The 13,142-nt window shown below is 50.8% G+C and overlaps 1 protein-coding gene across 1 annotated transcript in view; it reads right to left on the bottom strand.

Annotated features, from left to right (window-relative positions):
- FOXN4 (forkhead box N4) overlaps positions 1 to 12,905 on the bottom strand; it is a 31,941-nt gene extending 19,036 nt beyond the window's left edge. Inside the window, exons 1-2 of the mRNA XM_033220705.1 lie at positions 12,379 to 12,905; positions 11,476 to 11,564 (exon numbers count right to left, since the gene is read on the bottom strand). Of these exons, the coding sequence (XP_033076596.1) occupies positions 11,476 to 11,561 (86 nt within the window). The 5' untranslated portion in view covers positions 11,562 to 11,564; positions 12,379 to 12,905. The remainder of the gene's footprint in view (positions 1 to 11,475; positions 11,565 to 12,378) is intronic.
- Between the last annotated feature and the right edge of the window lie 237 nt (positions 12,906 to 13,142).

Here is a 13,142-nt window from a genome sequence, read left to right as displayed (position 1 = left end):
GCCCCCAGACGCTCTGGTGCTGAAGCAAGGACCCTCACGCCCCCACGGGAGGAGCCAAACTCCCAGTGCCCAGCACAGGGCCAGGCACACGAAGGCTGCTCCACGAGTACCCACAGATGAACACAGATGAGCAAACAGACCCAGCATTCTGGTTACTCCACCCACACTCCCCTGGGGTCAGCTGTCCCCCCATGGATGTGGCATGGGGTGGACAAGCCCCTCGTGTGCGCCCAGCCCTGAGCTAAAGCCACTTTCACACTGGATCTCACATCATCCTTGCAAGAGCCTGATCAGGCAGGGATTGTTATCATCACCACTTTCCCATTTGCCAGATGAGAACACTGAGGCCAGAGAGGAATGGGCCTGTCTAGGGTCACCCAGCCAGGGAGTGGTGGAACCAGGACATCCACCTCCAGAGACTGGGTTGGCCACAACAACCTTTCTCCCTGGCTAAAGAAGTGTGCTCTATTACAGAGGTCAACAACCTCCAGGCTGAGGACTGGTACTGGTCCGTGGCCTGTTAGGAACCGGGCTGCACAGAAGGAGGTGAGTAGCAGGTGCCTGAGCTCCACCTCCTGTCAGATCAGCAGCGGCATTAGATTCTCATAGGAGCGTAAACCCTATTGTGAACTGCGCATGCAAGAGATTTAGGTTGCCCACACCTTATGAGAATCTTTTGTTTTGTTTTGTTTTGTGTTTTTGAGACAGAGCCTTGCTCTTGTCACCCAGGCTGGAGTGCAGTGGCATGTTCTTAGCTCACTGCAACCTCCGCCTCCTGGGTTCAGGCGATTCTCCTGTCTCAGACTCCCAAGTAACTGGGATTACAGGCGCCACCACGCCCAGCTCAGTTTTTGTAGTTTTAGTAGAGATGGGGTTTCACCATGTTGGCCTCGCTGGTCTCAAACTCCTGACCTCAAGTCATCCACCCTCCTTGGCCTCCCAAAGTGCTGGGATTACAAGTGTGAGCCACAGTGCCCGGCCTCCTTAGGAGAAGCTAATGCCTGATGACATAAGGTAAAACAGTTTCATCTCGAAACCATCCCCCTTCCTTCACCTGGTCCATGGAAAAATTCTCTTTCACAAAACCAATCCCTGGTGCCAAAAAGGCTGGGACTGCTGCTCCATGATATCTAGAAAAGCCTCCCAGTGTCTCCCCAGTGGGCAGCCACGAGCAGCTATTTACATTTAAGTTCATTAAAATCAAATCAATGTACAGAGTTCCTTGGCCCACCAGCCACATTTGAAGTGTTGAATGGCCACACATGGCCAGTGCAGATATGAAATGTTTCCATCAGTGGAGAAAGTTCTAGGTGGCAGTGATCTGTGATCTGAAACAATCCTTTCTATCCTGATGGAAAAAAATCTGTGGTGTTCTTACATTGCCTTAAAACAACTAGAAATTTATTTAGATCTGGAAATTTAAGGAGAGGATTTCAGGGAATTGTGAGTTTTAGTATGTTTCATTATAAAACGAGTACCCCATCCGCCATCCCCACCACCAGCAAGGAGGTTGCAGGGAAGAGCTCTGCAAAAACAGGAGCTGTATATTAGGGCAACTCACAAAGTTGTGAGCCCCCCCTCCCAGACCTATCCAAGCAGTAGCCGAGGGGATGAACTGCCAGGCCCCTGCTGGATGAAAGGTGAGCCCAAGCAACCTCTAAGGTTCCTTTTTTTTTTTCAGACAGAGTTTCGCTCTTCTTGCCCAGGCTGGAGTGCAGTGGCACAATCTCAGCTCACTGCAACCTCCACCTCCCTGCAACCTCTGCCTCCTGGGTTCAAGCGATTCTCCTGTCGCAGCCTCCTGAGTAGCTGGGATTACAGGCACCTACCACTATGCCCAGGTAATTTTTGGTATTTTTTGTAGAGACGGGGTTTCACCATGTTGGCCAGGCTGGTCTCGAACTCCTGACCTTGGGTAATCCATCCACCTCGGCCTCCCAAAGTGCTGGGATTACAGGCGTAAGCCACCGTGCCTGGCCCTTCTAAGGTTCCTTTTGATGCAAAGACCCCCGACATTTGCGGGAGAAACCTGCAGATCAACCCCCTGGGTGCATTTCCAAAGTTCCATCATCTTGGGCAAGCACCTTTCCCTCTGCAGACCTCAATATCCCCACCTATAAAGCAGCAGCAACAGAGTAGAGGCTTCCCTCAGGGCCACAGGTGTGAGCTCCTCCTGGCTGTGTGACCTGGGGCTGGTGACTTATCTGTCCTGGGCCTCAGTTTCACTGTATAGACAGTGGGAATCATAACAGCAGCTACCCTAAGGGAGCCGCCTGAGAGAAAATGACAACCGTTCATCAATAATTTATTTAAGCACCAGATCAGATGAGGCATCTGTTCTGCTGAAAAGGCAGGCAGATCTATTAGTTCAGGGGTCCCCAGGGTGACTCCTGACAATGTGTCTTTCTCAGACTACGTGGGTGATCCGTCACCCACAGGGAGTCCTCATTAGTGAGCAGAGAGCTTTTTGGGCAAAAAGAACATAAAAGACCTATCTGGTGCTCCAGAGTCTCCTTGAATTCAATAGTTCACCAGCAACTTCCCCCGCCCTCAAAGACACTTCTTGCTTTTCAAAGCTCAACCTCTTGCAGGTGCATATTTTTCCTTATCAAAACACATATGCACACAGACACACACACGCACGCATGCACACATGTGCACACGACACACGACGCACACATACGTGTGCACACCACACGTGCACACATACATATGCACACAACACACACGTGTATGTAAACACACACATGCACACGCCCACAGACCCTAGACACTTCATTACTCCCTTTAACAGATAGGAAAGGTGAGGTTGAGCCAGGTGACCTCACCAAATCCCCAAGCTTCAGCAGCCCCAGCTAGCTGCTCCAGCTTCTCCCTCCTTGGGCCTCGATTTCCCCATCTGGGATGCCACCAGAGCCCCTTTAGGCAGCCCCCCCTTTGCCAAGAAGTAGGGGGATGCTGAAGGGTTGGGTCCCTTTTGAAGGAACGGAGCATGGAGCATTCAAGGTCTGAGACAGATCCGGGCTAGGATTGAGGGTGGCACCCTGGGAACACCAATGTCAGAAGAACACTCTATCATTGCTGTAATCCATTTCCTAAGTACCTCCTGTGTGCTTATTACTTCCTGGCTGTTACCTGTTCTGCAATGCCACATCCTAAGCCCATCCCAGCTGGGCAGCCCAGCCCCGGGTCCCCACTTTGCTCTCTCTGTGGCACTGCAGTGGAGTGGTCACCCAGGTAGGCTTTGGGGGTCAGTCAGGCCTAGGTCTGGCCACTTAGCAGCTGTGAGAATTGTCTGCAGCTGTGTGCCTCTCTGAGCCTCAGGTTGCACATCTGTAAAATGGGAGTGCTAATGCTCATCCATCTCACGAGGTATGGTGAGGATTGGGCGAAGGCACACAGGTGGGCCGCTCACCCCAGTGGTGGTGGTCCCATTCAAGTAAACATCTCCCGACAGTACGGAGGAGTGAGCCCCGTGAAGACAGCCAACAGCAAGGTGTCCGGCACTCAGGAAGTGTCTGCTTTATTCCACAGCATTTCTTGAACTCTTACTTGCCAGGCACTGTTTTGGCAAGCAGAAGCAACTCTCTGCGTCTGAGGAGATAACTTTCTGATTGCTCCAGAATGCACAGCAGAGACCCCTGCATGGGATGCCACCTTCCTGCCAACCCCCTACGTCCAAAACTCTCCAGTCTCCTGACAGCCTGTGGGGGCAGCTGCCTGTCATCCTCATTTCACAGATGGGATGGCTGAGGCCCAGAGAGATGAGTGACACGTCTCAGTCACATAGCATATCAGCAAAGGAGCTGGGATTTGAACCAGGGATGCACTCAGAGCCTGGAGTCTCTTTGTGCAACTGCTCTACCGGTTTGGTTGAAATGCAGGAAGGGCAAGCCCTCATCATATCATTTAAAAACTCAGAGTGTGCCCAGGTGTGATGGCTCATGCTTGTAATCCCAGCACTTCGGGAGGCTGACACAGGAGGATCACTTGAGGCTAGGAGGTCATGACCAGCCTGGACAACATACTGAGATCTTGCCTCTACAATAATGTTTTAAAATTAGCCAGGCATGGTGACGCATGCCTGTAGTCCCAGCTACTTAGGAGGCTGATGTGGGAGGACTGTTTGAGCCACAAGTTTGAGGCTGCAGCGAGTTATGATTGCACTGCTGCACTCCAGCCTGGGTGACAGAGCAAGACCCTGTCTCTAAAAAAATAAAAAGGAAAAATAGAAAATAAAAAAATCCAGCGCCAGGTAACCCCTTGGTGTCACAGCCACTTGTCAGGGGACCTATGGTGGCTCTGGGCAAGGCAAAATGCCACTAGAGTCCATGGCTTCCATCCTATGCTGACTGGGAGACCAACCCAACCCACTTTAATGAACAATGTCCTTAATTAATCAGTCGTGTTGCTGGATGGAGGAAAGAAACTGGCAGGGAACAGGAGGACAGGGACCAGGGGGACCTGCATTCCAGTCCAGCTCCACTCTTAATGGGGAAATCTTGGGCAGATAACTCAATGCCCTTTGAACCCCAGCATCCTCATGTACCGAACAGGGGTGAGAACAGAGCCTGCCTCTTAGTTTGGGGTAGGCAAACCATAGGTGCCGTGTTTGGTTCCAGGTAGGCACTGGAGAACTGTTTGTGGAATGGATTTAACACCCAACAGCCAAAGTGACCTTTTACAAGGAACATCGGAACCTGTCATTGTCCTTAAAACCCACCAAGGGAGTGAGAGTCAAGCTCCTCACCTTCACCTGACACTCGGCCATCTCCTTCCCCACCTTTCTCCTTCCATTCTCTCTGCTCTAGCAACCTGTCCATCTCTCAGTTCCTCAAACATTCTAATTCTCACTCATCTTAAGATCCCTGCACACACTGTTCCCTCTGCCTGGAATGCTGTTCCATGAACTCATTTATAGCTGGTTTTTCCTCAGCCTAAATGATCTCTCCTGCGAGAGGCCCTCCCAGACCCTCCCTATCTCTTCCTGTGTGTGTCCACAGAATACTTATTTTGCAATGAGATATTTACTTACACATGTTTCCAGTCTTTCTGCCATAGGATGGCAAGGACCAGGAGGCCCTCTATTTTGTTTAGCACCTGGCATAGGACACAACACCCTGTGGGCATCTATAACATACTCTCAAGTATGAAAGCCAAGTCAGAAAGGGAGGAAGAGTCCTCAGCCCAGCCCCAACATATCTTGCATTCTTCAATCTCCATCCATTTCCTGCCTAGCTTAAATATCACCTCCTCCAGGAAGCCCTCCCAGACCAGTCCAGCATCTCCCAGTCTTCCCTTCTCCTGAAATGGGTTAGTGCTGTCAGTATCTACACATAGCACAGACCACTCATGGTCACCCACTAATATAACCCAGGCATCTGTTCTTACCCACTCCTCCCTTCTAGATACTAAATGCCAGGAGGACAGAGATGGATGTGTCTTACACCTCATTGCAAGACCCATAGCAGCCAGTTCTGAGCCTTTCATTTGACAAATATTTGTCCCCCTAATGTGAACTGGACCCCCATGGCCACTGTCCCGTGATTGTTGCTGTAAAGGTGAAATGCAATGCACTCACCAAAGAGCCTGGCAGGTGCCCACACAGGGTCACACATATTTATGGATGGATTATGGTTTCTGGGGAATCCTTGCCTACACAGCTGAAGTCCAGAAACCACAATTAACTCTTTATTTCCTACCTTGGGATTCCTTAGGTTGATACAGCAATTATATAGAGGAAAGAATATCCATCTTGAGTTTAGTTCAAATCCCATCTCAACCCCTTTGTAGCTGTGTGATTTAGGGCAAGTCACTTCACCTCTCTGTGCCTCAGTTTCCTCACAAGTAAAATGGAATAATAATTCTCACCACACGGGGCAGATGTGAGGATAAGATCAGGTAACCTCTAAGACAAAGCCAGACACATGGTAGGTACTCAGACCACATTTCTCTCTTCCCACTTCATTTTCTCCTCTGCGTTGTCATTTAGGAGGGGTCTGCCTGACAAATATTGCCTCAGAGTGGGGGTCAGATCACCATTCCAGGGATTCAGAGACATGCCTTGCCCTACCTGGGCGGCAACTCCACCCTGATGACAAGGTTTTGCCTGCCTTCTTGAGATGTGGTTGGTAAGAAACTGTTACATCACTGAAAGCTATTCTTGTTCCCAATCCAACCATTACACAAAAAGGGATTAAGCATTTCATGGAGGTGTTTATTTAACTAACACATCTTTTGTAACCATGTACAGGAAAAAGAAAATCAAATCCAATTTAGCAAGCTCAGAAATTCCCAACTTGGCCAAGGGTCAGTGTAGTGTGAAATGATTTGATTAGGAATTTGGATTAAAGAATCTTTCCTTTCTAGAACAAGTGTTGACTTGGGACTTAGAATGTGCATGTGTGTGAGAGAGCATGCACACCTGTGGTTTTTAGGGATGAAACTGCAAGACCTGGAAAGAGTCAGACCGCAGAGAGGCTACCTGTCTTCCTTACCCATAAGGTCACCTGAGGAGCTGTTCTCTCCACCCTGAAGGCGAACAGATGGGAAGACATCGGGATGGTTACTGCCCCTGAGAAACGGAGTCCCTTCCAAGGAGATCACAACTGATGGGTGAAGTCACCTGATATGGGTTAAACTATCCCCACACATAGTGTGAGTTCAAGAGAAATTTATCATCCCTTGACCATGAAGCCTCCCTGTGTTTCCATGGATGTGTTATTTTCATGTGATATTTGTCCATTCATCCATCTATCCAGTACCTATGTGTTAACTTTTATCTACCATGTGCCCAGCATTGCAGTCCACAGATAAGAGAACCACCATCCAGAGAGGAAGGGCTTTTCCCCAAGGTCACCTCATTTCTGAGAGCAGGGACTGAGATTTTGGGAAGTGAACATCCAGGATGAGGATCCGGAAGGAGGACCACTGAGCCTCGTGGCCCTGGGAGAAGGTGAGGGTCCAAGAAGTCAGAAGCCTGCCTTCCATCATCTCACTGGGCCTCAGTTTCCCAATCTGTAAAAGGAGCTTGTTGGACTTGACCTCCAGAATAAATTCTAAAAGGTGGGGGCAGATGATTAATAATTTAAGTTCTGCCCCTTCATAAATGTGTGCCTTTGAGCAAGTCATGTCTCTTGACCTAGTATCCTTATGTGTAGATTGGGATAATGTCAGTACCTGTCTCATGGTTGTTACTACAAAGAAATGGCACGCCTGTAATCCCAGCGCTTTGGGAGGCTGAGGCAGGTGGATCACTTAAGGTCAGGAGTTCAAGATCAGCCTGGACAACATGGTGAAACTCCATCTCTACTAAAAATACAAAAATTAGCTGGGCATGATGGTGGGCGTCTATAATCCCAGCTACTCAGGAGGCTGAGGAAGTAGAATTGCTGGAACCCAGGAGGTGGAAGTTGCAGTGAGCCGAGATCGTGCCACTGCACTCTAGCCTGGACAATAGGGCCAGACTCTATCAAAAAAAAAAAAAAAGGAAGGAAGAAAAGGAAGGAAGGAAGGAAGGAAGGAAGGAAGGAAGGAAGGAAGGGAAGGGGAAGGAAGAAATGGGACGCTACCCTTGCTAAGATGTTTTGCAGGTGCCTGGCACACAGTAGGTACTTAATAACTCTGTTTCAGCACCTCTAAGTGTGGACTTTCCTCTCACCCCCTGAGCTAGACAGAAATCCAGCTAACCCAGGTTCAGCATGAGCCCTGTTTACCGTTGCCCAAGAGGTCAGGACCACCCCTGGTCCCCTGCCCCTTCGTCAGCAGCGGGGCTGAGAGGCTGCTGCCAATTTGCTGTCTAGGCTCCGCCACTGACTCCTGACAGCTCCCCAGGGACAGGGCAGCCGCCTCTAGCTGCTGCCCCCGCCCTCCGGCACACAGCCATTGAAAATTAACGGCCAAACTCGGCCCCAGGGGGATGGAGAGCCAGGCGGCTGCACAAGAGGCTGGACCCACAGCCTGCGTGGTCCTTGGAGCCCTTCTCTGGAGATGTGGGAGGGTGAATGAGAAGCCCATACACTTCTCCTGGGCTATTATTTGGGGAGAAAAATGGGAGTGGTTGGAAGCGGGAAGTCATTGTGTAATCAGAAAACCCCCTCCGCAAGAAAGCACTCTCTCCCAGGCCCCTCTGAGTGCCTTCACCCACTTAAGATACAGAATCCTTCCAGCAAACCTGCGAATTGGGTGGTTCCATTTCACTGATGAAGAACCTGAGGCTCAGAGAGAGGCAGTGACTCGTCCAGGGTCATACAGCGGTGAGGTGATGGAGCAGCTTATTCTGTTCCAGCACCCATGCTCATGGCCAGTGGGACTTGGGGCCAGGGGTCACAGATGGTGGTTACAAATACTCTCAGGGTGCAACTGCTTTGGGGCCAAGTCTCCACTGTATCCATGATGAGCTGTGCCAACTTGTTAAGCCATATAAACAGGCTCAGCCTTGGTTTCCTCATTCACCAAATGGGCCCAAGAGTGGTACCCTCACAGGGTGGTTTTGGGGATTTGATGGGGATTTATGCCAAGAGCCTGGCACAGGCAAGGCAGGCAGTAAAAGGATAAGAAACCACCAGCTGCTATTATTATTGTTATTATTATTATGTTATTTTGCCTTCTGGATACTCTGGCCGTTAGATATAAGAAAACACAGATGGGCATGGTGGCTCATGCCTATAATCCCAGCACTTTGGGAGGAGGTCGAGGCAGGTGGATCACCTGAGGTCAGGAGTTTGAGAACAGCCTGACCAACATGGCAAAACCCTGTCTCTACTAAAAATACAAAAATTAGCCAGGTACAGTTGCTCTCGCCTGTAATTCCAGCTACTAGGGATGCTGAGGCAGAATTGCTTGAGGCCGAGAGGTGGAGGTTGCAGTGAACTGAGTTCACACCACTGCACTCCAAGCCTGGGTGACAGAGTGACTCACACACACACACACACATACACAAAACAAAACCAAAACAAACAAACAAACAGCCCTGAATCCACGTGAATAGGAAAGGCTTTCACCAGACCAGGAGCCTGGGCACCTCTGGATCCAGTGCTGATGGGAACAGGCCTGCTTCTCCTCCCCACTTCCCTTCCCCTGACCCCTGCTAGCTGGGCAGTGGACTGGCTAGGCATTGCCAGGCCCCCAAGACGCTCTCTGCTTGCCCTGCCCTGTTTTTGGAGAAGGGCAGCTGCTTAGTGCCCCAGACAGTTTGTCAGCTGGGTGGCCCAGATGAATGGGGCCAAGACTCCAGGGCGAGTCTGGTGGGAGCCCCTCCCAGGCAGCACCTGGGCACCTGGATTCAGGGTTTCTCCCTCCCTCCAAGTTCCTCCTCACTTCCCATCGTGAAAGCCCTCCATAGACGTGTCTCTTGCAGGAAGCCAGACTCTCTAATGTAACTAAGTGGTAACAGCAACAGCAACTACTGATTATGTGTTTCTTGCTCTACACGCTTTATTTACTTAATCCTCCCAGCAACTGCATGAGGGAAGTGCCATGATCATGCCCATTTTAAAGATGAGAAATGAAACCAAGTCACTGGCTCTGCCTAAAGCTGGGCTTTGAACCTGCATGTGTCTGAATCCTAGCAGTTGTTCTCACTCTCTGACTCCCCTATCTCCAGTGCTTTTAAGGGGTGCTTTTAGGTAACAGTAAGATTCAATGTCTTTGAGCTCTTAAAGCCACCCTGGAGGAAGGATGAGCTCGCCCAGGCTTGCAGCTAGGAGGGCAGAGGTAGATTCACCCTGGATACGTTCTGTGCCTGCTGGGTGTCAGGTACCTTCATAGAAAATATGATACATATCTCATTTAACCCTCCAGAGCTAGCTTTTATTATCCCCATTGTACAAAACTATGAAAGTTCACAGGTGAATGTGCTCATAATTGGTGAACAGCAGAGCCAAAAATGATTACTAAATTGTCATAACAACTCCATGCAGTGGGTACTATTTCTGTCTCCATTCTACAGACGAAGAAGCGGGCACTCAGAGAGCTCCACACAGCCAGAGAAGTTGGGATTATAATGGACTTGAGAGCCCAAGCTGCTAACCCTTACACTGCCACTAACTCACTTGGCATTATTTAAACCCTGTGAGTGCTGGAAGGAAGCCTAGAGGCCCTTGGCTATGTGATCTTGGGAGAAGCCATTTCATTTTTCTGAGCCTCAGTTTCCTCACCTATAGAACAGAGCTCATCAGAGCAACCTCCTGAGATGAGGTGAGTGATGGGGAATGGCACATAGTAGGTGCTTGCAAACCGCCACGTACCTGGCCCCAGCTCTGAACACAGCAGGCTCTCTGCAAATAGCTATTTGAATCTGTGTCCTCATTTGGATCTCAGAAGGCAGCCTCCGGGCCCACAGCCCTCAGGAAGCAGCCTCCCTCTAATTGGGGGCTGTGGTCTGCCCCAGCAGGCACTGCTGGTGAGCTGCAGTGACCCCGGGGGGCCAGACAACCCCTGGGTAAACAGGGCTGATAGGAGGTGACAGCTTGCTCTTCCCAGGCCAGCCCTGGTCCTGTCCCCATTCTGTAATCTGGACTGTGCCCCCTCAGCCTACAGACACGTTGCTTGCTTTGTCGGGGGAGCCCTGGAAACCAGGTCAGGGCTCCTTGGCCTCAAGGGGAGAGAGGCCAGGAGGGGACTCCAGGTCCTTCCTTTTCTTCCTTTTCCCTCCTGGAGACCTTGGACAAGCCCTTTCTCCTTTCTTGGCCTCAGTTTCCCCAAATGTAAAAAACAGGGGGTGCACAGACTGGTTGACCCCCTAAAAGCCTTTTCGGCTATGAGGTTTGAAGACAAAAAAAAAAAAGAGAGAAGGGCTCTGAAGGCTTCCGTGCATTCTCTCACTTGTACCTTGCTTCACCCTGTTTCAAGAAATAACTTCTTTTGGCCTCAGTTTCCATCTAATTTACTCTTCAAACACATGAGGCCTAGAAGAGACCTTAAGATCATCTAATTCAACAAGATCAATTAAATGATGAGGAAGTGAGGCCCAGGGCAACGAACTTGCTGAATGTCACACAGACTGGCTGAGAACCTAGCAGATCTGACTACTTTCTTAACATCCATGGAGAGGATAGAACCCAATTCCTCCCAGAAGGGTGTTTTTTTTGGTTTGTTTTTTGTTTTTTTTGGCCGGGGGGTGGGGTGGGGTGGGGAGCATTTCCCACAGGGCCCATTAAGGCCACTGGAGGGGAAGCAGTAGCTGCTATTGTCATCTTAACATTCACCAGGATGCCCAAATAGTATCAAACGCAGAAAGGGACCTCTTTCGGAGGGGACAGGAGACAGAAGGCATTTCGTGGTCCCACTGGGCCAGATTGTGGCCCAGACACCCTTAGCAAGATCAACATTGAAATCAACACCTTCCAGCTCTCCTGCAAAAATCACACAATTGGACATAACAATAGTTCTTGGGCAGTTTCAGAAACCATAAACAGCATATAAACACTTTGAGCAATTAAAAAATATACAGTTTGTTATTGTTGGAGCCCTCACCTGTATTCCTGTGGAGAGGGGTGGTGATTTTGCCCTGAGTTTCGAATAATTCCTGACATTATGGATGAGATGTCACTTTCTATCATCTCCTTGGGAAAAGACAAGCAGAAAACAAAGCTCCCGTCAGCGACGATATGGACAAGGCAGAAACCCACACTTTTCCCGCAATTCAGAAAGATGGAGCGCAATCAACTCACAGAACACTCTTTTTTTTTTCTTTTTTTTCTTTAAAGAAAAAAAGTTCTAGAGGATTCCTGGGCATCTCAGGTCACTTTCCCAGGGCAAATTCTACAGGGTTTTAGAAGCAAATGAAGAGAATGAAGTGAAATTCCCGCTTCTTTCGAATTAATGGGGAAAGAGCAGGGGAAGCCTCTAGAATCCAAACGTCAAACCCCGGAAATTGTGGACTCACAAAATAGGAATCAGAAAAACCGATTTCCTTCCAAGCCTTATGTTTTCAACCTCAGTTTGGTTATGATCACCTTGAAAATAAGGGGCAGCTGGATGTGACATGTGTATTTCTCTGGGGGAACAAATTCCCACTTGCAAAGGGAATAATCCCCGCAAGCTCCTGCCCTGGAAATGCCTTCAGAAACGCCACAAGTCCTTACTGGAAAACCAGTCCAACCACCCCCACCCCCGCAACACAAACACTGCCTTAAATAAAAAATATATATATATTTGAGTTTCCTAAGTTTCTCAAACTCCAAGCCTGAACCAACATAAAAGCCCACCAAAGACTCCCAGTTCCGCCCCCAAAGCCATCGAAGGATTCCCAGGAAGGAGGAAAAGGGAGCAGAGGGAGGCGGCCCCGCAGCCCCTGCGCCCGGGTCTCTACCCTGGAAATGCAATGCCCGGCATTGCCCGGGAGGAGGGAGCAAAGCCGACCCTGCAAGGCGGTACCTGGAGCCGATCCTCGCGGGGCCGCCGCTGCCGGCACTCCGGGGGCGGGCAGGGGTTCCGGAAGGGGGCTCCCTCGCGCTCGCCCCTCGCGTTCCGCAATTTGGCCGCCGTCGCAGCTCAAACCGTTTTTAAATTTCCCTCTCTGGAGCTGTCCAGCTCAGAGCATGCGCAGTAGCCGTGCGGGGGGCTTTTCCCCAAGGGTCAGTTACAGGGCAGGGTCAAGGGGATTGCAGCGGGCGTTTCCCAGCAGCCGCGAGCCTTGCACGCCCCGGGGTTCTGGGGGTGTGTGTGAGGGGGGCGGGGCGGAGGGGTGCAGGGGTAGGGACCCCTCTTCAAATTTTGCCAACAGTGACAACAACTGCATGCCCGCGAGCATGCGTTGAGGAGCAGTGGGAGGGTGATTTCGGCCAAGGGAATTAAGTTGCAAAAGGAGGCTGGGTGCGTTAAAACTTGCAATCCCGTCCCTGGCCTGGGGCAAAGGACGTGGGCTGGCGGAAAAATCTGTTGCAACCCCCTCTCTCCCGCAAAGTGGGTGACGGGCCAGGAGGCAGAGACTGGGCCCCAGGTGGACACGGATTCGGGCCACCTGTCCCTTTAAGAAAGTTGCGCCCGCGCGGGCGGGCGCGCGGCGGGAGGGGGCTGCGGAGCGGGTAGGGGGGCGCGGGGCGCCTCCACCTGCTGGGGCCGCGAAGGGGGGCCCGGGCCGAGCGCGGCGGCGAGGCGAGGAGGGCGCCCCGGGACTGCTCGCTGCGCCCCCCTGTCCC

This window comes from Trachypithecus francoisi, unplaced genomic scaffold (assembly GCF_009764315.1).
Source record: "Trachypithecus francoisi isolate TF-2019V2 unplaced genomic scaffold, Tfra_2.0 Lachesis_group11, whole genome shotgun sequence".
NCBI lineage: Eukaryota > Metazoa > Chordata > Mammalia > Primates > Cercopithecidae > Trachypithecus > Trachypithecus francoisi.
Note: the sequence above shows the minus strand (reverse complement) of the source record. Positions and strands in the feature narration are given on the sequence as shown.